Here is a 23661-nt window from a genome sequence, read left to right as displayed (position 1 = left end):
AGGTGATTTGGGTACAGGTACATTCACTACGCTTAGCGTGGCTCTTTGCATTGAGGGCGATGAAAACTCCTCAACAGTGAAAGAATCAAACATCAAGTAAATTAATGTCTCAAACCCTATTTTTAAGATTTATTTTACAAGTTTATTAATTTGTCACAAACATGAATGCGCCATAATAATGCATTTTCTTTGACATGTTAACTTAAAAACATTTTATTTGTAAAGAGAGGGAGTCAGAGACCAGTTCAATTGCATAGCAATTTAATCCATGTCCAATAAGGACTCTTTCCCTGTCACAGGGAGAGGCCCTGTGGTCACTCTCAATCAGCGTTTTAAATCGACCAAGACAATATCAATAAAACTATTGATAAACGCTCACTATCTCTAATAGTGACCATATTCAACAGGCATCGTAGGGTCTTAAAAGAAGCCAGTCCTACACACCATGACTAAATGTCCGCTGTACCTCCTCTTTCTAAACCACCAAATAACAGTAAATACAAGAAGGGCAGTTTACTCAACAATCAAATCCAAGGTTTGTTTTGTGTCAAGTCAAAGGCTTCCAGGCTCATGTCGGGTAGGTGGTACAGAGAATCTTGTTGAAACGGAGAAAAGAAAACAAAAACATGAGAAACATGCATGGGGTAGGCTTTCCTAATGCCACATACTGAGTGTGCACACAGACAGGCACAAACGCAGACCTCTAGTGAAAGCCCCCCCAGCCCGTGCAGCACGGTGCTTTTCATCAGTCCCACAGGGAATTTTTTCGTCAAAAGCAACGCGCTGCACAAGGAGCAAGGGCGTCACGTCGAGATGCAGCCTATACAGACACCGATCTCCGCTTTAGGAGAGGGTTTCTACTACACATCACAATCTCTATCCACAGTTTGAAGTTCAGTCTCGGAATGTCAACAGCAGCACGTTTTGTCTCTCTCCGCTCTTCTGCGTCCCCCCTGTGCGTCACTGCAGGTCTCGGTCTTCCAGGTACCTGTACTCAAAGGTAAATCCCTCCTTCTTCCTCTGGCCCCATTTCTCATAGTCAAAGTAAATGTAAGTGCCCTGGAAGAAAGAAACAACACTCAATTAAAGACTTAAATCACAGCAAACATCACATCCTGATAACTTAATGAAAATCTGTGTTCAGTTTGCACCTGTTCAAACTCATCAGTGATAGTCTTGGGCTCCTCGTGCCTCTGGAACCACATCATGTACTTGGTGTGAAACCTCCACGACTGTTTCTTCAGAGCCTTGGCAGACAGATACTGAGCCTTGGTGCCCTGAGGGAGGGACAGAAATACAGTTAGGCTTACAACCAAGACTGGAACATATCACTAGGCGAGAAAGGAAACAGGAGGTAAACATGGAGTTTCTTATGGGGTTCCTACAGACTTTTAAAAATCCTCTTGAAGACTTTTAAGACCTGAACTGAGAAGAATTAATACCACTTTTTGCATTGCAAATGGCCAAAAATGGAAGATATGAGTGACTACTCTGTACACCGAACCAGGGCTGAAATTTCTGATTTAATGCACTTGTTATGAAATGTCTGATGAGTAGGAAAATAGATTTTTTGGCCATAAATGTCCAACTTTGATGATTTCTGGCACATTCAATCCCCCTATTCTATCAGTATGCTGTGTTGAGATATTTATCATAACACGTTTGCAGGTTTGTGAGCTGATACTGAACAGTTAATACAGGTAGGCTACGTACAGGGTGCACTGCTGTAAATGCTGTTAACTACTGTGTTAACATGCATATTATGAAAAAATGATAAAATCAGATAAATTGGCTAGTAAATGAAAGGCATGTCTTATTCAAAGTACCATATAAACTTTAAGACCTCTCAAGTAAAAGTTTAATTTAAGAGTTTTCAATGGCCTGCAGGAAGCCTGTTCTTAAAAATCTTTTTACCTCCAGGTAGTAGAAGATGAAGAAGAGAGTCTCTGTGGACAGTCTCTGGTAGAACTCTATAGAGTCTGAATGGTGTGGTGGTATCTGATGATGGAACGGCAAGGTGGGACAGGGATTCCTCATCAGGTATTGCCTTCAGGACAGAAGCATGGATAGTTAGAAATTCACAGAGTTGAAGGGTGTTTACATGGAAACAATACACTTATGGTTACTTAAGGTCACTTGTACATTTAAATTAAACAGTGTCTTCAAAAGATCCATGTTTCAGACTGGTTGTTTGTTGCATACTGCTGCCATGCTTGTTTGCTTTGGCTTGTGCAGTCACAGCATTCATACCAGGCATGTCACAAACCTGTTTTTCTTCATAAATTTTACCTCAATGAATCACCCTAAATTATGCAGCTGAACAAGCAGGGAAATTTTCAAAATAAAAGCATTCTTTACAAGGCACGCTGGTAGCCGAGTGGTTAAGGCACGCGCCATGTATGCAGGCAACTCGGGTTCAAATCCGGCCTGTGGCACTACTTCCTGCATGTCTCTCCCCGCTCTCCTCCCTGTTTCCGACTCTATCCACTGTCCTATCCAATAAAGGCAAAAAGGCCAAAAATAATTCTTTAGAAGAAAGAAAGAAAAAAAAAAAAAAGCATTCTTTACAAATACAGATACGGAAAGTGTAATCAAACAGTGTTTATCTTCCCTCTGAAATATTCTACCAATGTGGAAAAAGACAGCTCCAGCAACACTCGTAGTTTACAGAGTAACAGCGTTTCTGCTCATGTCATTCCTCCAGGTCATCCAGAAACACGTTGCAACATACAGTGTTATACTCGTCAACATGCTATCTGCTAAAACAAGGTCAATATCGCTCTGTCATTTTCTTGTCTGTTTTGGCCACAAGATGCACAGCTTGCAGAAAACCATAGATAAGCCTTCTATTCTTAAGATTCTCTGCTTGTGAGACACATGTATCAGGTGTGTTCTGTCTTCAAAATAGGGTTTCAGACATTCATTGACTTGATGAAACACAGTGCTCACACAGCCAGTCTAAAAGCCCACACTTGCTTTGTGTGCATGCCGTAATGAAAATCAAGCAGTGACTTTGCCAAGATGCAGTGCCCACACACCCAGTCTGAATAAAGTTAAAGCTCCTGTGAAGAATTTTTGGGTTGTGTTGGTCTTGGCACCCCTTGTAGTCAGATTAGAACAGTATATCTCTAGCTTTGTTTGTCCTGTACATGTGTAAGAACTGTTTTTTTTTTTAACTAAAATTCTCATCTTTACTTATTTAAAATTTTTAAAGTTGTAGCTCATAGTGATGTTTTGGCAAGAACAAAGAAAAAAAAAAGTTTTCTTTTTAAATCCTCTAAAAGGATGGACACTCATTATTTGCAAGTATTTCTCAAAGAGGAGTCATTGTTAAAAAAGTGTTTTGTTTCTTTTACTTGTACTGGACATCTGGAGCTATACGGCACAGATAAATGAGCTCTTACGTGGATTTATTTCACATTCATCTCCTATACAAGCATTTGGGAAGGGCAGGACTTTTCAAAAAGTTATTGGAAGGTGAGCGGACAAAAGTTCTCTCACATGCATTACTGGCCAATCAGAGCGACAAGATACAATAAGGTAGACAAGCATGTGCAGCTCTGGTTGTAGCCTGAGCTCGACATTTAGGCGCTGCCATAGTTTGGTTGAGCTTGTTTGTGGATAAAACTCATGCTAAGGCCAGGCAGGAAGAGTGCAAAAACATCTTCTCTGCCAAGAGAGGCTTTCAGGGTGTCTCTTTGCTCTTGTTTTAATAAAGAAATGTGGCCTAGTTTTGATAAAACTGCCACGAGGCCATAGCTACATCACAGCTAAATGCTACACCCCTGCAGGCATACTGGGTTACAGTACAACTGAACCCCCCCCCATTACTAGTTACTAGTACGAAAACATCTTTTACCTCATTAAAAGCTTTAGTGCTGCTATTTTCTCTTTATTTGACAAAGAAATGTGGCCCAGTTTTGATAAAACTGCTACTATAGTACAGATACATCTGAGCTAAGCGCTACACCAACGGCAGCCCTTCTCCTTTGCAAGGCTAAGTTATCAGTTCATTTTGGTTTTATGATTTTTTTTTTTTGGAAATGAGAAAAAAAGAGAAAAAAATTTGTGACATCACTAGACACACAGAAAACTTAAAACCATTTAAAGTGTGAAGTTACTGTGATCAGTTCCAGTTACATCACTCTACCGACACACTTCATCAGTGGTTATTAAAACGGGTTGCTCCCACCTGATCCTCTCAGAGTCGGAGGGGTGTGGCATATGTGTCCACGCAGACTCCTGCATGGCCTGCTGGTACAGCTGGTCCTTTGGGAGAGGGGTGGGGCCAAGCGGACAGACCCCGAGCGAGGGGGGGATGCTGACTTCCGACACGGACGGCTGAGGGGCTGCGGGTGTACCAGGCGCTGCAGAGGAGCCGGAGAAGATATCTGCAGGTGGAGAAAGAGGGAAGACTAAGTGGCACACATCTGGTAAACATTCTTGAGTTTTATATTCTAGACTCTCACAACAAGAATCTCAACAAAACAGCTTAAAGGTATAAAATCGAGAAAACCTACATCTAATCTTGAGAAGCAACAGCACTGAAAAATCTGCAGACTTTCAACCCTAACAGATATAGGAAGTGTAAAACATGTCATCTGCTACTGAAGTAAAAACATCAAATATCACTGTTTATTACTGTATGTGATGGTTTTATAACAACTCTTCTGTGCTTGAGCAAAAGGACGTTTAAGAGATGTGCATAGAGTATTTTCCAATAAATCACAGTAGAAAAACATCTGACCGTTCCGACCTCTGTCTGTTAGGTGCAGGTTGGGAATCTCTCCATCCAGGCCTGAACCCAGCGCTGCCCTCTCAGCCATCGCCTTCAGAGAGCTGAGTGGCTCAGGAGCCTGAGGTGGAAGTGAGAAAAAGACAAGATGAAAACTGAATGATAGGAAAGAGAGAAGTACCTGCACAGTTTGGGTCATTTAGGAATGAAAGGGCAACAAATTAATGATGAAAACTAACCACCATCAATGCCTTTCTTTGTTTGTTCTGAATTTTGTAACTTATTTTAGTGAAATGTTTTCTGTCAAAGCTCACGTGAGTCAATAAATTATCTTATATTACAAACAGAGTCTAGCACCGTCTTTTTTGTTGAATAGGATGTGGAAACCTGAAATAACGTGGCATGACTTGATTTATACCTAAACATTCAATGGCATAAGATTAATTTGCACTTGGTTTACATGTGACAAAGTTATACATTTGCTTAGAGGTTTATGAACAATCAATAACAATTTCTAGATGTGAGTGTATTTCACTTTCTAGGTGAGTGTGTATTTTTTTCACAGAACTGAACAAAAAAGCACACTTTTACAACTACAGATGTTGATTTAGTCAGTGATTATTCAATATGCTGAATTGTGTAAAATTCTTCAGTGATGATAAGAAGTCTTTCCTCTCTATTTAGGCAACAATTTTTAATCATTTGGGCAGTTAAGATCAAAATATGATATACCTTGCTCTGGTTTCTAATGTTAGATGCAACTTGTGCGACAAAACATTGCTCACTTTGGGTCAAACTGTGAGAGACAAACTCTTTTTTGAATAATTTTCGCTTTCACCAAATAGTCAGAAGCTCCTTACCAAATTGGTGAATAACTTCTCAGAGGATTTAGTACCTGCCAACTGTATTAAGAAAAATGAGGAAACAGATGAATAGTGTGGTGTCTGATAAACTGTGGAAGATTAGACTTCCCCCTGTTCATAGCTGTTTAATTAATAGCAGATATAGGTTAATGCAGTTTTAAGTAATTCATTTTTATATTATTCTAAAGACAAACCTCATAAGTGTCTCTGGTGATTTGTGGACTGCAAATTGATCTTTTTGTTCTTGTTTTGTATTGTATGTTTTCATGTATACTGATATGGACCTATGAGGCTTGAATAGTAAAGTCTGGTGTCTGATAAAGGCAAAGTAAGTGATGGTACATCTTTGCATTTATTTTGAGACTGCTGGTTTATTTGTTCTGGTCTGGATTTTTTTTTGTCTTTTTCTCTGGTGTTTATAAAAGTAATATGTCTATATAGTGTTAGCAAAAAAAAACAATTCTTAATCTAGAAGACAACAACTCCACCATGTTTAAGAAACTGGTTTCAGTTATCCACATAGAAAAACTGCAAACCAATAATCTGAAGTGCCAACTCAGATGGGGGTCCCTTTTAGCAACATTTGGTCTTTAATTCATTTTCTTTGGAAAGTTTGTGTTTCACAGGTTCAGCATAGATGCAAGTTTCCGTGTCTTTGATTAAAGGTCTTTCTTTTATATCGACAGCCCTCCTCATCAGTTGTAAGTGTGTGAGTGTGAATGTGAATGTGTTTTGGGGGGGGGGGGGTTTGAGCAATGATTACTGCTTAATATTTTGTTATTGGTTATCATAAAGTATCTTAATCAAAATATTAGTTTAAAAAAAAAAGTCTTCCCTGACTCAGAATATGAGATATAAATGAACTCTGATAGCACGACATAGTTACTGTATAATAGAGATGGAACAATATTAAATTTCATATGCCAATTACCGAGACCTAAAATATCCCACTAATCAGTATTATCAGGTAGAGATGGGAGAAAAAAATTGATTCTTAGATGCATCGTGACATGAAGATGGAAGATTCTGGATTGATTTATAAACGTCCAATAATAAATAACTGATAATTATTTAAATATACAATAATGTGTAATAGTTGGAACAAAAAGGTGGAACGCTGACACGCAGCATGTGACATCAAGATTTAGATATCCAGCTGTTAATCTTTGAAAAAGGATACTTTTACATTTGTAATTTTCGATATTTTACAAGGAAAGGATGCTGCTACCTTTGGTTCAATGCAATTGTAAATTTCTAGTTTACATACATCTTCCATTAGAGAATAAAGGAAATTTAATTCATTTCTTTTTTTCTAAAAACAAACGTAGGTTTTGTATTGTGTCTGATTTGTCGAGAACAACAGAAATGTACAAAAAAAGCCCAAACCCATCAAAATGCACCTATAATCAATTAAGAATCAAATCGTAGCCCTAGGAATTGTAATCGTAATCGAATTGAATTGTGAGGTGCCTAAAGATTCCCACCTCTATTATCAGGGTATTGTTGTAATTTGCTGAAAATGATTTAAAAATAATTGATATGTAATATGAGGTAAATTTATCAACTTTTATATTAAAAAGAAAAATAAGTACAAATCAACTTAGCAGCAAAGAGCAATGTACACTTTTTTTGTTTGTACAAACAAAGTACTAACCTGTTAAATGTAAACATGAAAACTTAATCAGACGAACATTAACAAAGGCATTTTCTTAATATGGTTGTCAAAATACTTTCACTCTATATTGAGACCACTTGCTTCAAACATTATATCTGTATCTAATTTTAACATTTGAACTGAGAAGTACCAAAGCTACCCATGAATAAATGGATATACAAGCTATATTAGTCTATTTTAAATTAGTCAACACACTATGTCAAGAACAACCCCATCGTCACACAAACTCTGAAAATATGGTCTACCCTGCGGAAGCATTAAGGTTGGCAGGGTGGATGTTTACTGACACCTCTCTGTCAGAGCCACCTCTTCCCTCCCTCTATATTAGATGATTCTTTTGATATCTGGATGCATAATGGACTCGATAACCTGAGATCTCTATTCATAAGTATTGATAAAATCTTTCCCACCTTTGAACAGCTCAGGAACAAATTCCATCTTCCACAATCCCACTTCTTTAAATTCTTGCAGGTTCGCAGTTATATTGAGGCCAATGTGCCATCATTTCCCTATTTGCCTGAAGAGTTGCCTATGGAGCAGTTATTTTCCCCTGAACCTTTAGGGAGGTAGAATATCGACTATTTATAATTTTCTCATTAATTCTAATAGCCCCTCTCTAGATATGATTAGAACTGCTTGGGAGGGGGATTTGGAGGTGGCTCTGACAGATGAAGGATGAAATAAAGCTCTGGAGGGGATACACACTACTTCAATTTGTGCCAGACATGGCATCATCCAGTTTAAGGTGTTGCATCGTCTCCATTTCTCAAAAGTCAAGATCTCTTCAAATTTTTCCAGAGGTGGGCTCTACTTGTGATAAATGCAAGCTCTCACCTGCGTCCTTAGCACACTCATTCTGGCATTGCCCTCATCTGCACACCTACTGGTGCTCGATCTTCCAGACTCTCTCTGATATTTTCAAAAGTGTAGCTCAACCTGATCCTATGATTGCTGTGTTCAGCATAGTTGGAGAAAAGAACAAGAATCTTTCAGGAACCAATCTCAGAATAACAAAATTTGTAACCTTGTTAGCACGCAGGCTGATACTTCTCAATTGGAAGTCCCAGCATACACCTAGTTGGACCCACTGGATGAGGGATGTGATGCAGCACCTTAAGCTTGAAAAACTCAGGTATACATTGAATGACTCTTCTGATAAATTTGAGAAACATGGAAACCATTTATGAAGTACATTAAAACCAAGCTCAACACCCCACAGAGCAGAATGAATGTAACACCTGAAGAATATTCATAATCAATAACCTACTGTTGCCTATGTACCATGTCACTTAATGTAATATTCAGTTTCTTTTTTTTAAGTTGATGTAACAGCTGCCTACACTGTTTTAGTTTGTCAAGATGTGCAAGTTACTTTTGTTTGTTGTGTTTTATGTCCTCTGTAAAGAAAAAGCAATAAAAACATGTTTAAAAAAAAAGAGAGTTAATCTGCGTCCTTTCTGCCAATGTCAACATTTCAATATTGGATTGCTACTTTTAACTAACCGGACTTGCTACAGAGTTTAAGAGTGCACGCTACTCTCATAGTCTCTTTTTTTTTTTTTTAAAGCCAAAGATAGACCTCATGCTGTGTTACAAAGTAGAGAGCAGAGGAGAGAAACGGTGGTGTCTCTGGCATGATGTCTGGACTTTATCTACTGCTATATTAAAGTGCAGTTATAAATAATCCAAATTTAATAGGTATGAACGATGTAGGGAAATCTTCTCACAGTAATCATTAAAACAGTAGCTGTTACATCCCTACTGAATAAAACCTAAATTCAGCCCTCTGATGTTTGTCTTACAATCTCATCCTATCACAACATAATTAAACCACAAAATCATCCATCATTCTCTCCTGCTGTGATCTCTCACCTTTAGGCCTTCTGAGGCCTGTGTGTAGGAGTGAGGCCCATTGAGAAGACTCCCTCCTCCAGGTGTGGTGTCAGAAAATGAGGGGGACGGAGAGCTGGGAGGCAGAGTGATAGAGCTGATCAAACTGGGGCCATTGTCCATCCTGCACCAAGATGGGGAGGAGTTAAAAACAATCAGAGTAAAGTGCAGAGTTTCAAATCCATTAAAAAAAACAAAACAAAAAACAAAAAAAAAAACAACTTACGGCTGACTGGTTGAAGAACTGAGAGATGACGGCTGGCTGCTTTGTGACTGGCTCGGTGTGCTTAGAGCTGATTCTGTGGAGCTCTCTGCCACTACAGCACTGTAACCTGTGGTAAATAAGGTAAAGATAAATGACATGAACATAAGAGAATTTTAAAAAAGATCTACATGAGTAAATGAACAAACATACTTGTGCTTCCATTTTGCTTGAGTCCACTGGGTGGTCTAGCAGGAGCAGCGTTAACCCCTACTCCTCCGACCACACCAACACTCCCTCCGTTGCCTCCCATCATGGCGACTACCCCGGAAGTACTGCTGACAGAACTTGGGGGCACCTGAGAGGCACCTGGGGCTACATTTGGCCCAGGAACCAGCCCTAAAATACTCCCGCTCAAAGAGCTGTGGGCCGGACTGGAGCCCAGCAGACCGAGCCCCGTCCCCGCCCCATTGGTGGTGACTCCACTGGAGCCAGAGGTGGGGATGGAAGTGCTGCTGTCCGCTGAAATGCTGGACTGGGTGGTGCTGTTCAGACCCAAGCCTCCTGGTGCTGCTGCCTGAGCATATGGGGCAGGTGTAGAGCCTGAAATGAGCCCTGCTATTGTGTTTAGAGGAGTGGGGTGGCCTCCTAAACCTAAACCAGACATTTGGCTGGCGCTGCTGGTCCCCGTCATGCCAACTTTGCCCAATCCCAGCCCAAGACCAAGTCCCAAACTGGATGCAGGTGTGGGCCCAGATGTGGGCTGAGGCTGAGAGTTGGGAGCTGATGAAATGGGCGTGCTGGGTGTGGGGAGAGAGGGGGCAGTTGAGGCAGGGAGGAGAGGGTTGCTGGGTGGGCTGGGGGTGTTGTTTGAGGGGACAGTAGGTTTTGTCTGAGGTGGCTGCTGCTGCTGTTGCTGTTGCTGCTGCTGCTGTGGTTGGTTTGGTGGCTGAGGTTGTTGCTGCTGTTGCGCAGGTGGATGCTGATGTTGCTGCACTGCGCTGCTGAAACTCCCTATGAGGCTGCTGCTTGTGGGCACCGCAGAAATGCCTCCAACTACGCTCGCCATAGACACAAGGGAGGACGACGAGGAGGACCCAGAGGTGGTGGAGGAGGAGAAGGAAGATAGCAGGGATGGTGTGCCGTTCTTCACAGGTGACTGAAAGCAACAAAGCACCAGAAAAAAGGATTTTAGATTTTATTCAGTGGGAATTAGAACTGTAAGAAGTGTACAAGGACGAATGTTTACAGTCAACTATAAAAGCCCATTTATGCAGGATAAGGTACAAACTAAATCAGAAGTCTCCAACCATGGTCCCACAGAGAAAGAGCTCCATCCTCGTCAATGTCTGAGAGAACAAAACCCTTCAGCCATCGAGACTTTCCAGGACCAGGGTGAAGAGCGCTGCACTAAACTGTTCATCTACTGGCACAGCACAGATGAGAGCCTCTCACCTGACTAACTTCACTGTCTGTCGACCGTCCCCTTTTCTTATCGTCCTCTGAGTTCTCCTATAGGAGGAGATACCTTCATATGACAATCCACTTTTGAAATGTGAATCAGCAGTGGATTATACATCATCTGGTTGTGTAGAACTAAATTTAAACATTTTGTCAGAATGTGCTTTTTCTACCCAACATCCTTTATACACCTGCACCCTAGTGCAATGCTAGAAAGAGGAGAACTTACAGCAGTGCAAGTGGCCGGGGATGGAGGGATGGGTGAAGAGGAGGTGGTGGAAGTGGGAGTGCTGCTGGAGTGGAGATACATCTCATCTTCCACATTACCCTGACCTGACGGAGACGTTGCAACTAACGCTGCAGCTGTGAGATGAGACAAAGAGAGGTACAAGTTCTGATTATCAACTTTCTGATGTACGCTGAGATCAAACTCCATCCCATCACTGCACAGTGCTTCACTCACGGATGTCTTCCAAGTCCAAATCGTCATACAGGAACTCATTCTCCTCAAAGTCTGGGTCTTGAGAGGAATCGATGTAGTATTCAACATCATCTTTGATCTTCTGGATTGCATCCACCGGTATTGAGTCATTGTCCAGCATTCGTAAAATGGTTTCCAACATTCGAATGTGGAATCGATGCCTCTCAATTAACCGCTTGAGCTCATCAATACGATCTTGTTTCTACATGACAGAGAGGAACAATGTGTTTTACAACAAGTATGACAGACATATATATATTATTTACAGTATTTTTCTATGGGGATATTATAAAAGTTAAATCTGGGGAAATCAGACTGAAGGATTTACCTCTTTATCACCCTTTTTCTTCCTTGTTTGAACTGAGAGAGATTCCACTTCACTTTCAAACTGATCCACCTGCATATTTAGAGTGTCTATCGTATTCTGCAAATGAAAAGAGAACAGAAAAATTATATCTGTTCATATGATCTAAATTTCCTCCAATATCTTTCTGATCAAAAATACTGTTAATATAAGACTAATTCTTTCAAAAGTTAGACATGATGGGAGGTTTTCACTTCTAGCTAAGTGTATAGATGTAGAAAGTTTTGGGTGCAATACCGTTAGCCACTGTCCCGTTTCCTCCTTTTCCCTCTGAGCTGGATCAACTTTCTGAGCAAGCCCTAACCCTTCTTTAGAGTAGGCTTTTGTTTTTGTTTCCCGTTCTACCACCTTGAACCGCTCCATTTGCTGAAGAAAGAAAATATTACAAGCCATGTTTTGATGAGATGATCCCTAAACACAAGATTTCAAATCAGCAGGAATACCACATAATAAGAAATGAAACAAATCCTTACCGTCTCTATTAGTTTGCGGTTCTCGACTAGCTGCCGTTTGTCTTTGATTTCGTTTGAGGCCACCCATGTTTTTATCTGATCTCTCAATCGCTTGAAAGAGGACACAAGAGAATATAAAAATGCAAAAACAAGATATATGACACAAACTGCAAAAAGAGAGAAGAAAGGGGAAAGTGGAAGGATTTATGTCTAATTAATTACCTGTAGTTTTTTAATCTCTTTTTTGAGGTCAGCCTCATATTTTTCCTTCTGGTTTGCATTGGCTGCATTATGGAGCTAAATTGCAAATAAATAACACAATTAAGATTTTAATACAGCAAACAACTTTACAACCAACAGATTATAAAATGAATAAGAAAAATGCCCGACTTACCTTTTGCCAAATGTCTTCAAACTGTTCTACACCTTCAGCTACTTTTTTCAAACATCTGTCGATCTCACCTGTAGGGACAAAAGATGAAGTTGAAAAACAGCATGTTAAACTTCTCAAACCACTGAAACTTTTATTCATTTATTCATTTTGTACTACTTTTTTTATTAACACGAACAAGCTGGCACTCTCGGACTAGAGGTCCTAAGTCTGGATGGTGTGATGGATTCTGTGCAGCTTTAGTTTCACCTGGAGTCTTACCTTGAAGTTTTCTCTTGTCAGCCATGGCTCTGACTACGACAATGTCCACATTCCGTCTGTCACAAAGTTAGCTACGAAAAGAAACTGTATCAGTATGTCGATTCAAAAACATCAAAATCCATTCAAAAGAGCAACCATCGGTTGACCAGGAGAGGACCTGACGTTAACTCCAGCTAGCTGCTCTGTCAACGTTAGCGGCACAATAGCGTTTTCTCTTTATAAACACAGTATAATTTAACACAGTACCTTTGCAAGACTGTTGGATTACTTATTATTTATAGTTAACGAAGCCGATCTTGCCGTGACTGACGTGATTGTCAGCTAAAATTAGCATCCTAGCCTGCTATCGTTATGAGCTAACGTTAATACTAGCCTGTTACTTAGCTCGTACCCTCGCTCGGTGACTAACTGACCCGTTTCAAAACAAGAACCACGAAGCATGTTGATGGATATATTTATCATATTCGTGCATCACTATCAGGAGGTCCAGCACAGCTATTATATGGTGGTTTGCGTTATGAAATGCACAATATAACAGAATCCGTTTTAATCGTTAACCTGCAAGCTAATATTGCTAACTGTATGGCTAGCTAAAGCATAAAAATGCTAGCTAGCAGCTTAGCTAGCCAAAATTAGGAAAAAGGGAAACTGGGTCAACCCGACCATCTAGATTTATAATTGATTACGACATTTACCTAGGATATGGGCTTTCGTTTGTCTTTTTTCAAATACAGCCAAAACTAATTCCAAAAAGTCTTCTTTACTTCCAAATTGTGTTTTCTTTTCGACAAGCTCGCTCACTCTAATGTAGCTGAAGATGGACGGTAGCTAAAATCCCACCTCCGCCTCAAGTCCCGCCCTAAATCAAATCTAAGGGATCTGATTGGACAGAAGTCACGCTCATCACATCTTGACATCCTCTCGCCTAAGAGCTGAGGTTGCAACCTCAGACTGTAGAAAAGGGTTTAAAGGATGAATGTTAATTACAACAAAATCAAACATTAGAGGAAATCAAAGAGGATTTACACATCTTCTAAAAACATGCTCTCTGATAAAAGATTACTCAGCCATTCATGGAGTATATGTTTGTAAATAGGAACTAGTGCAATCAATATTATACATTTTTTTATATCACGATTAATCTCAGGATTTCTGTAGTTAATCACAATTTAACGCATCCATTTTATAGCATATTCAAATGCCCCTATTTTGTATTTAAAATTCTTCATGTGTCATCTGTGTTTTTTTCTACACTTTTAAACTAAGGGTTAATGACATCCTGTTTGGAAACAGGCATCCTATTATCGGTTGACTAAAAATTGTGACATGAACTTAAGTACAGAGAAAAAACCTTGTTATGGATTATAAAGGACATAAGGAGACAGTAAAAAGTTCTATGTTTAGTAACACAAGGTCCAGATGACTTTTGACTTGTCTACTGAGCTGTCTGTGAGTTTTTGAAGTGAGATAAGACATTAAGGGGCAGTGGTGGACTTATTTTACACCACTATGGCTGTAGAGAAATGCTGACATGGCTTAACCAAAGTGTGCTGAAAGGGTCAATAAGCCATGTGATTAGACGCAATTTAAAAAAAACATGTGCACTAATTGTAGATCATATGTAAACATGACAGCGCTAATAAGAACATGTTGACAACCTGCATGTCAAACTATGTTCTGTTAAAGTCTAAAAAATGATACATTTTTTTCCTTGTCCACACCTGAAATTATAAGAAAGTAAAACACCAGCCATCTCTAAATACATTTATAAAGCTTTAACATGAATAAACACCCAGAGAAACAAATAGCAGCATGTAATATTTAAGAGATGATCATCCTCTACTTCCTCTACTTCCTGACAATGTAAAAAAACATGAAATAATTGATCACATATATAAATCAATTATCATTTAAAAAGAGTTTGCATGTGAACACAAAAAGTTTATTACTCAGAATTATATTTTGTTCACGCAAAACATGATATGAGAAAATGAAAGCTACAAAAAATGTACAAATGGACCAAAAGTTCAATTAGTCAGCTCACAACATTCAAGTAAAATTGCACACAACGCATCCCTGGCTAAACAGAGGAGGTTACATCTGTTGAGCGGTTTAAGAATCTGGGTGCTCTGTTATCATCATCTGACCCAGGGCAGTGCAGCCGTCAGTGAGACAGGGAGGTGGGGCTGGGCATTTCTCCAAACTGTGTCTCTGCCAACACTGACAGGTCGGGTTCAGGCTGGAAAAAGAAGAAAAATACGTTTTTAGAAAATCCTTATTCTGCACTGTTTGATGTCTGACTGTGTGCTTTAAAGACATTTAACATCCTTTTATAAATCCAGTATCATACACGTGACAACACAAGGAACATGTTAAGAACAAACAAAACAATTGCGTACTTGATCCTTATCTTTGTCTTGTCGTTGAATTCTGTGCCTCCTCTTCTTTGGTCCAACAGCGTGATGCAAAGATGCAGATGAAGCTGAAACTGACACACCATTTAGCCTTTCGTCCACAACTCCAGCTGCAGGATCTAAATTTGCCCCTGACTCTTCCTGGAGACAAAGAGATACAGCATATCAAGCAACAAGTAGACCGTGTGACTGCAACTTTAACTGTGTTTAGGTTTTGACAATGTAAAAAAATCTAACTTGTAATCCTTTTTGAAGGGTCTTATGTCAATTTATATGAAAAAAAAAACCCCTCTAGTCCCTAAGTGTATAAAACAGTGTGTCCACATGCAAAAACCTGATCTGTCAGTGTCCCCATAACATGTTAATCCACTTTTGGCCAGAGGTCAATGTTAAACAGATAAATGTAATATTATAAGTATAGATAAATGAAAACAAATTAGTGAGCTTTTCATGTCCTTAAGCTCATAGGGTTGACAGAAATTAATAAAATATAATGTACACTATGTGTAATTTTGAACTGAAGGACAAAGTCCATTGTTAAGGTGTGAACTGGACACAGTCACATAAAGAGCTAATGTCACTATTCACATGGCTTAACGGATCAATGAATTCATGATCTGATCTGAAAATATGCCTTTTAAAATGGAAGGACTTTTAAAAAACGCATGCTAGTCTGAAGACAACAAAATGCAACCACATCTTGGTATTTTTGTCATACTCCCGACATATGCATGGTTTGACACATTTTTTCATGCTCAGGGCATTGAATCATAACCCTGTCAATACTGCAGCATGGATGATATTACCAACTGTGGTTTAAGCTGATTCATTGCCATTTTGAAATAGAAGTCCTGGAAGAGAATCCTGTTCCTTTTTCAACATATGTCACATAGCCACTTTTCCATCTAATTCTCACCTCTAGAAGTATTGTTAGTTGGGTGTTTCTGTAGTCATCCCCATGAGCATCCAAAGTCTTCATGAGAAACCTGCAAGATGAAACAAATCTTAAAACTGGCCATCAAACAGCACATATCTTTGGAAAATATGACTTAAACTTTTAAGTCTTGTACCGCCTTTCTTTCTTTAAGCGTCGCGTAATTCTTTGTACTTGATGAAGTCGACTAAGAATCTTCTGGTTCACCTGAAACAGACAAACAATGCTCACTGACAACACAAATTCCACAATCAATTCAAACACATCACTCAGGTGGCAATTATTTCAAACAATAATTTATTTACACACATATTTGAATGGATATATACAAGCTTGCTCAAACCTGTTCAATTTCTTTGCATCTCCTGTTCAGAGCCAGATATTTCCTCTTATCCAGAGCTCTTTGCTCTTCATCTTCTTGTGCTGTGCTCTCCAGAAGTTCATTGCTGCCTGGGCCCAGCTCCACCTGGAGAAACAAGACACATCTGTTTTTCCTTTCCATTTGGCTGTCTAAGTTAGTATTTAAATTAAATAGTTCCAACAAAAGGAAATTTTCAGTCGCTGCAAACCTTTATACTAGACACACTCACTTCCCTCAGTTGCATGTAGAAATCACTTTCACGACATATTAAACTTAGAAATTATATCCTGCATGCCACTGGCTCCCATCCTGTTTTCTTTGGAGCGCCAATCAAAATAGGCCTATGCATATTTTTTTTTCTAAACAAAATATTGTGAAATCAACAACTCAATAAGTGATTTATCATGACTTTGGTCAGTTTTTGTAAATCTAAGATTGACCACCTCAGAGCAGACAAAGCCTCGCCCCTGAGATCTTTGGCAGGCCCTCCCAAGGAGGTTCTGGACCCCAGTTTGGAATCTAATGTAGCATGTAACTGTAACTTCTGTTTTAAAAAGATATATTTTACTGTCTATGACATATACAATATCATGAATAATTTGACATATTGTTCAAAATCTAACATATAAAATACATATAACGTTTTACTTTTAAATTCCAACAGATGGCGACATAGCATGTTTACTTATTTCTTTTTCTTTCAGAGTCAGCAAGCTTCAGGCTCTAAATGCACTAATAACTGTTCAATTATTTGTTCTGCAACAGGATTATTTGTGTCTTTATTTTCAAAGCATATCCATTTTTAAAACTTAGTCAGGATATGAGAGACTTTTAGTCTGTATACTGATAATGCATCCAAGATCAATCACATACTTCACCCTCTACTCGTAATAATGTTGCAATACCACTGGCATGATCATAAATATACCTCTCCTGGTCCCAGCTCCACACCACCAGGTTCCAGCTCTGCCTCTAGGATGTGTCCTCCAAAAAGAGGGGGAAGAGCCAATCCAGAGAAATCCTCCATCATCTGAAAATGTAGATTTTTTCCCTTTAAACACATAAAGCTAGTTTGGTAGCTTGATCGTTTCTGTCAATGCTGAATAAATTGCTGTTCAGTGATAATTTGATACAGCACTGGTATCACCAGTGACAGATAATCACTCAATAACATGCTACTACTCTACAGAGGTACTTACATTTACAGAAAATAAATAAAAACAGGTATTTGGTCCGCGGTAGCTGGCGCTCTTTTAAATATCCACAGCGGACAGTTTTCGAGGTCGCTCGGCTCTTTAGACCGTGTTTGGACTGAGGTTGGTTAGCTTACAGCCTTGACTAACATTTTATCGACTCAAATTGAAGGGAAAGCAAAGCAGGAGTAATTCTTCTTTGATATCCCGCACGCTTAAGTGTTGTTTTCATGCGACGGGCGCCGAAAATACACGTCATTCAGTTGCCATAGTACTACATTTCCCAGGAGCACCCGCTCGGTAGACTACACAAGGCAACATGGCGGGTGTGTTAACATTCTTCATCTTTCATGCGCATATCCTGTTAAATTAACATTAATATGACTCCAATGCAGATTTAATATATACTTAAAACTCTTAAATCTATGTTAATATGCTTTGTATTTGCTTTATCACATCGGTAGTCATTCGAAGTTAAACGTAAAACGTGACCTTGGATGCACTGCTAACGGTGGCTAATGTTAGCTTATCATGGATTGAACCTGTCATGTTTTTCTTCTGTAGGAATAGGAGCTTTCCTGAAGAATGCCTGGAATAAGGAGCCTGTTATCCTAGCGTCCTGTGCTCTTGGACTGTTTGGTCAGTATACAGCCTTCTAAGAGTAGCCTAGAAATATGAATGTTATAGCAAGAGAGCATGACATTGTTGCCTTGTCTCGGAAGTAGTGTTCCAGTCTAAGTCAGTAAATTAGTACACATGAGGGAGAATAAATGATATCCCACTTTATGGACCCCTTTACATTGCACTGGCAACTATTACCTACTTTTTCCTTTGTCCTTGGTTGTTAGGATCATGACTGCACAGTATACGTGATATGCTCGTTGACTCATTTTTCCAATTTCATTCGATTTGAATGTTTTTTGTTTTGAATCTAGTCATATCCTTGCATATGATCATATCTGCCCCCTGAACATACACTATATTAATTCTATCATGCCACCCAAAGTATCAAAAATGACAAAACAGTGCTGCCAGAAATTGTAATACTTTTATGTTATTATGATTATATTTTTTAAATGGTCACTTTTTCTATTTTTATGATCATGTGTATTGAATACAAAAATCGTGTCTATTTTATAAGGCAGGCATGTAGAAAGTAATGACTTCAACAAAAAAGGATGTGAAATCCCTTACACTGTCTAAACTGCACAAAAACATTGCATGTGTCTCCTTATTGAAACGCTGACCATGTTTATGTCTAATTTAGATAATGTTCATGAGCTAGTCTGCATTTTTTGATGACTGAATAACAAGAATGATCCTGTTTTGGACTTACATTTCACCATTATTCACCATTTTTTCCAAGTGCCATAGTCTAAAAGTCTATTACATCATATTTACATTCAAGGGCAAAGAGGGTAGGGTTAGATGTGTAAGGAAGAGAGAAGCACCATAAAACTAATGTCATTAAATCTTTACATTGTCCTGTCAGCAGTTGAATAGGTTCTCTGTGTCAAGATAGGATCTATAGTGTCAAAGTGCTTCTTGTCAATACTATTTTTGAAAATAAGCCCAGTCATCACCAGTTTATGTCAGCTGTGCTGTCATTTTAAACTATAAAGTGCAGTAAGGTGTCTCCCTGTTCGGTTTCTTTGTCTCTAAGGAGTCTGTTGGAGTGTGTCCATTGTGAAGTGTTAATTTATATACTAACCATAAATAAAACTTTGTTTCCTCAGGCATTGCTCTTCCATTCCTCAGCCCCACTACGAAATATTCAGGAATGATCAATTCATCAGTGCCATACAACTATCCAGGTAAGCACTGGAGCTGATCATTTCACAGCAGATTGTGTTACTGTGCTGATGAAAGTAGTAACACCTTACTGACCTCTAAACAGCTTTGTGACAATAAACAATATAATAAAAAAAATTAAAGATCTTTGTTCTTACTTGATTGCAGTCCCAGTGCGGGATGATGGAAACATGCCTGATATCCCTGAACATCCGTGTAAACCAAGTGGAGACAACCTGCAATGGCTTAAGAATTTGTAACTCACCATCAGAATCTATGATGTTTCTCGTTTGTTTTTGTCTGCGTATCCGCTACATGTTTCCTGAAATAAAGAGTCTATTTAATTCAACATATGTTCAACACTGAGTGATTTGGATATATTGAACGTTAGGATTGAATTTTCAAGTCTAATTTCAACAGCTGAATAATTTTAAAGATCACATACTCCTGTGAGAAAGTGTTTTGGTTTTGTGATTTACTCTCAAGGGTCTGCTTACAGTTTCTGTGTGGTTGGGGGCTGAGAAGCAAGAACAGATTTAAAATCATGACAATTTCACTTACATTTGCTCCACTTGTGCTACTGCTCATCTAGCTAAAACCTTGTCCCACCATATAATATTTGGAGTATTTCTTAAATTTACTATACTTATATGTATGTTGTGTTAAACGTTTCAATCTCAAGCACTTTCCAAATGCTAAGTGGATGGACCAAGACCTCAAAACACCCGTGAATTTGGAGAAAAAGAAATTGAATTTCTCTGATAGACTCATGATGAAGTGTTAAGACTTCTTTTTGATATTCCAGAGCAGATCAAGAGTTTTGAAACAAAGCTTCAGCACAATCCTGATCCGTCATAAGAGGCTTATTTCCACAATGCTGGACTGAATTCTTTGTTTCATAGCAGCATTATTCAGTTTGCATAAGTGGCAGAGGTAACAAAGCAAAACAGAATATGGAGCCTCATTGCATGAAATGTATTGAAATGGAAGTCCAGTGTCATGCTGACTCCACACTACATAAACTAAGCACTAAAGTAAGGAAATTTGTGTTTGGTAGATTATTTCTTTGTTGTAACAGGGCTTCTTGGCAATAAATCTTATACCGTTGGAAAGCCTGTTTATTACTCTTTTAAATGTTGCCACCTTTGTAAGGAACAGAACATACATCTGTGGGATGAGCAGCAGAGCTGAGTATGTGGGTTGTGCCCATGAAAAATTTGCCAAATCTTCTCTGCCAATGCCACACAGCTTATTTTGCTGTTACTATTGACTCTTGTTTTGAGAATCTGGTACCCCCAGGTGCAGCACCTGTGAGCATGGGACCTGCTACAGTGGTCAGTAGGTGTCTGCTCCAAGAATCAGCACGCCACGTTTGACTGATCTGGATAGGGCCCGTGTTCCACAAAACCAAGTTGCAGCATTGTTTGGAGTGAGCTCTAGTACCATCTCCAAACTGAAGGCCAAGTTCAATACAACGGGAGGATGATAGAGACAGGTTGCGAAGTGGGTGTCTCAAGAAGACTACACCCCAAGAAGACTGTTTCCTCACCCTGTCAGCACTTAGGTACCGTAGGCTGTCTTCTACAGATTTGCAGTCAAGGTTTGCTGGATGACGTGGCCGACGGCTCTCTGCCCAGACAATCCGGAACAGACTGCACGCAGCCAATGTCTGGTCTGATAGGGCTGCCAGGAGGCCTGCCATGACTGCCCTTCACCATCAGGCCCATTTGTGCTGGAACCTGAACATGCGGAGGAACGTTATGTTCAGCGATGAGTCCAGATTCTGCCTACAGCAGTTGGATTGTAGGGTCAAATTGTGGAGAAGACGCGGAGAACGCTATGTTGATTGCTGCACCGATAGAGTAACATCTTTTGGTGGAGGCAGTGCGATGTGTGGGGCGGCACCTCCCTTACTGGAAAAATGAGGCTTGTCATCATTGGAGGCAATCTCAGTGCAGAGAGATATCGAGATGAGATTCTGCAACCAGTGGCAATCCTATATCTCCACAGTCTGGGATGGACCTCTATCCTCCAAGATGACCACGCTCACCCCCACAGAACGGGGTTTATCAGAGACTACCTCCAGAATCTGGGAGTGGAGAGGATGGAATGGCCTGCCAGCAGTCCTGACCTCAACCCCAGTGAACACTTGTGGGATGCTGTTCGTGCCAGGGTGACCAAAACAACCATGTTGGCTGACTTGTGACAAATGCTGGTTGAAGAATGGGATGCCATCCCACAGCAGTGTGTGACCAGGCTGGTGACCAGCATGAGGAGGAGGTGCCAGGCCGTTGTGGCTGTGTATGGTTCTTCTACACGCTACTGAGGCTCCTGTTTGTTGAATGGATTAATTGTTAAATTGCCACTATGTCTTGTTTCTTCAAACTTCAATCATCCAAACCACCAAACACCAAACGAGAGTCAATGGCAAAATAACCCGTTGGCAGAGAAGATTTGGCAAATTTTTCATGGGCACAACCCACATACTCAGCTCTGCTGCTCATCCCACAAATGCATGTTCCTTACAAATGTGGCAACTTTTAAAAGGGTAATAAACAGGCTTTCCAACGGTATAAGATTTATTGCCAAGAAGCATTGTTACACCAAAGAAATAATCTACCAAACACAAAGTTCCCTACTTTTTATGCTAAGTTTATATATAATGATTTGCAATAATCTTCAAAAGAGCACATGCAAAAACACAGAAGCCACAAAATGTGTCCTTCATAAAATTTTTATTTCACATCACATCAATATTCAGTGTCTGAGGTGAAGAAGGTCTTCTTCAGCAGTATTCATCTTAATAAAATATGTTCTGTAGTCAGCAGGATTTCATGTTGATGTACATCAGAACAGCCTGACGCTCCATTTACATCACTTATTTTTCAGAACTGTTGACCTGTGTAAAATGTGGGCAATATAGAAACAATATTTCACTTTGGAAAATGACTTTTGTACTGGTTGGTTTCCTGTTTTTCAGTGGCAGTGTTCCCACAATGAAGCAGTATCAAACATGGTTTTGTACATTCAATGCCTCCATCTGCAGCTGTGCTCAGACGGCATGATGATACACTTTTAACATTGGTACAATATTATGAAGACTAGCTGTTAATTTGCTTTTTGCCATCCATTTCTTGCTATTAATTTCTCATTAAGTTTAAATAAAGTATGCTCTTACACACACAGTAAGACTGAATCCTTTTTGGGCTCTGGTAGCCTAGTGCTTATGCCTGCAACCCCTGCACAGAGGCTGCTGTTCTCAAAGCGAGCAGCCTGTGTCTCCTTTCCAGCATATTATTCCACAGTCTCTTTCTCTTCCCAATTTCAGACTTCACCCACTGTTCTATCTCTAAAATGAAGGCATGAAAGGACCTAAATGCTGCCTTGAAAAAGGGATTTATTCCTTTCGTACAAATGTTGCAGTTAACCATCTAGAGCCTACATTTTTCACAAGCTGTTAACACTCTAAGGACAGACTTGTACATTTTTATCAAACTCAGTTTATTCTGCTTTACATTGTTCTATTAGTTTGAAAAGCTTCCGGAGCAATGCATATGAAAAATATCCCTCTCTGTATTTTTGCCGTCTGATTTCCTATCCACACACAGCTGTTTACAGGTTAGAAAGTTAATTGATGTTACAAAGTTCAAATGTCCTTCCAAAGTGAAATACTATTACTAAAAAGCCATTAAATTTAAAGTCATACATTCACAGATGTTTCAGCACTATTAACAAGCAGGACTAAGAATTAGCTCTATCATTTACTTTATCGATGAAGCCATACTACTCAAAGATATGTAAATGCTGTTAGAAATTACTTTCTAAAACCCTTGTGGGTGATATCGTAAATCTTCAAGGTGCTACAAGATCACAGAAGCTTAAAGTAATAACAACAAAACAACATAAACCATTTCAGTTCACACTGATACAAAGTTTTACCTTAAAACCACAGATTTCTAATGGCATCTACAGAGCTACAGGATATGACTTTGGATGTCTCTAGTTTACCACAAACACTTGCTCAGACGTTGCTCAACTTCCCGGTGTGCTTTCACAATCACTTCCATAAAAACCTTTTCCCAATAAAGAATTAATCCTATCATCTGTCTTGACTTTCACATCTCTCACAGATTCTGCTCAGTCTGACTGGTAAACGACTACAACCGACTAGCCTAGATGTTGTCTAGCTTTAG

At 39.4% G+C, this 23661-nt stretch overlaps 3 protein-coding genes across 5 annotated transcripts; 1 reads left to right on the top strand and 2 right to left on the bottom strand.

The window, feature by feature from the left end:
• Nucleotides 1-197: 197 nt before the first annotated feature.
• Nucleotides 198-13599, bottom strand: cnot3a (CCR4-NOT transcription complex, subunit 3a). Of its 3 annotated transcripts, none has more exons than XM_041793103.1 (18): nucleotides 13471-13599; nucleotides 12776-12846; nucleotides 12518-12585; nucleotides 12346-12420; nucleotides 12145-12234; nucleotides 11909-12037; nucleotides 11636-11731; nucleotides 11290-11509; nucleotides 11056-11189; nucleotides 10821-10877; nucleotides 9579-10524; nucleotides 9390-9495; nucleotides 9146-9287; nucleotides 4748-4856; nucleotides 4193-4391; nucleotides 1915-2047; nucleotides 1152-1277; nucleotides 198-1059 (listed from the first exon to the last, which is right to left on the bottom strand). In XM_041793103.1, exons 2-18 carry the CDS (start codon nucleotides 12798-12800, stop codon nucleotides 961-963), a joined length of 2754 nt encoding a protein of 917 aa, XP_041649037.1. In that variant the 5' UTR covers nucleotides 12801-12846; nucleotides 13471-13599; the 3' UTR covers nucleotides 198-960. The 3 variants fall into 3 exon arrangements, with proteins under 3 accessions (XP_041649037.1, XP_041649038.1, XP_041649039.1); XM_041793104.1 differs by having other exon boundaries at nucleotides 4757-4856; XM_041793105.1 differs by lacking the exon at nucleotides 10821-10877.
• Nucleotides 13600-14703: 1104 nt separating this feature from the next.
• tfpt (TCF3 (E2A) fusion partner) lies at nucleotides 14704-17924 on the bottom strand. Its single transcript, XM_041793106.1, has 7 exons — nucleotides 17684-17924; nucleotides 17413-17514; nucleotides 16467-16589; nucleotides 16260-16330; nucleotides 16106-16175; nucleotides 15175-15330; nucleotides 14704-15014 (listed from the first exon to the last, which is right to left on the bottom strand). The coding sequence occupies exons 2-7, from the start codon at nucleotides 17512-17514 to the stop codon at nucleotides 14940-14942; spliced, it is 597 nt and encodes a 198-aa protein (XP_041649040.1). The 5' UTR covers nucleotides 17684-17924; the 3' UTR covers nucleotides 14704-14939.
• On the top strand, nucleotides 17922-19817 carry ndufa3 (NADH:ubiquinone oxidoreductase subunit A3). The gene is made up of 4 exons (XM_041793107.1): nucleotides 17922-18003; nucleotides 18242-18316; nucleotides 19414-19491; nucleotides 19637-19817. Exons 1-4 carry the CDS (start codon nucleotides 17997-17999, stop codon nucleotides 19726-19728), a joined length of 252 nt encoding a protein of 83 aa, XP_041649041.1. The 5' UTR covers nucleotides 17922-17996; the 3' UTR covers nucleotides 19729-19817.
• The last annotated feature ends 3844 nt before the right edge of the window (nucleotides 19818-23661 follow it).

This window comes from Cheilinus undulatus, linkage group 8, assembly GCF_018320785.1.
Source record: "Cheilinus undulatus linkage group 8, ASM1832078v1, whole genome shotgun sequence".
NCBI lineage: Eukaryota > Metazoa > Chordata > Actinopteri > Labriformes > Labridae > Cheilinus > Cheilinus undulatus.
Note: the sequence above shows the minus strand (reverse complement) of the source record. Positions and strands in the feature narration are given on the sequence as shown.

What these genes read in the sequence shown, in the direction of transcription:
- cnot3a (XM_041793103.1), bottom strand. Translation starts at nt 12,800, where the DNA reads ATGGCTGACAAGAGAAAACTTCAAG. An exon ending in TTTGGACTTGGAAGACATCC is followed by an intron (nt 11,190 to 11,289) that starts GTGAGTGAAGCA and finishes CTCATCTCACAG; the next exon opens with CTGCAGCGTTAGTTGCAACG. An exon ending in CCCCGGCCACTTGCACTGCT is followed by an intron (nt 10,878 to 11,055) that starts GTAAGTTCTCCT and finishes CTCCTCCTATAG; the next exon opens with GAGAACTCAGAGGACGATAA.
- tfpt (XM_041793106.1), bottom strand. Translation starts at nt 17,514, where the DNA reads ATGATGGAGGATTTCTCTGGATTGGCTCTTCCCCCTCTTTTTGGAGGA. An exon ending in TGGAGCTGGGACCAGGAGAG is followed by an intron (nt 16,590 to 17,412) that starts GTATATTTATGA and finishes TTGTTTCTCCAG; the next exon opens with GTGGAGCTGGGCCCAGGCAG. An exon ending in AACTAACAATACTTCTAGAG is followed by an intron (nt 15,331 to 16,105) that starts GTGAGAATTAGA and finishes CTTTGTCTCCAG; the next exon opens with GAAGAGTCAGGGGCAAATTT.
- ndufa3 (XM_041793107.1), top strand. An exon ending in CTGTGCTCTTGGACTGTTTG is followed by an intron (nt 18,317 to 19,413) that starts GTCAGTATACAG and finishes TTGTTTCCTCAG; the next exon opens with GCATTGCTCTTCCATTCCTC. An exon ending in AGTGCCATACAACTATCCAG is followed by an intron (nt 19,492 to 19,636) that starts GTAAGCACTGGA and finishes ACTTGATTGCAG; the next exon opens with TCCCAGTGCGGGATGATGGA.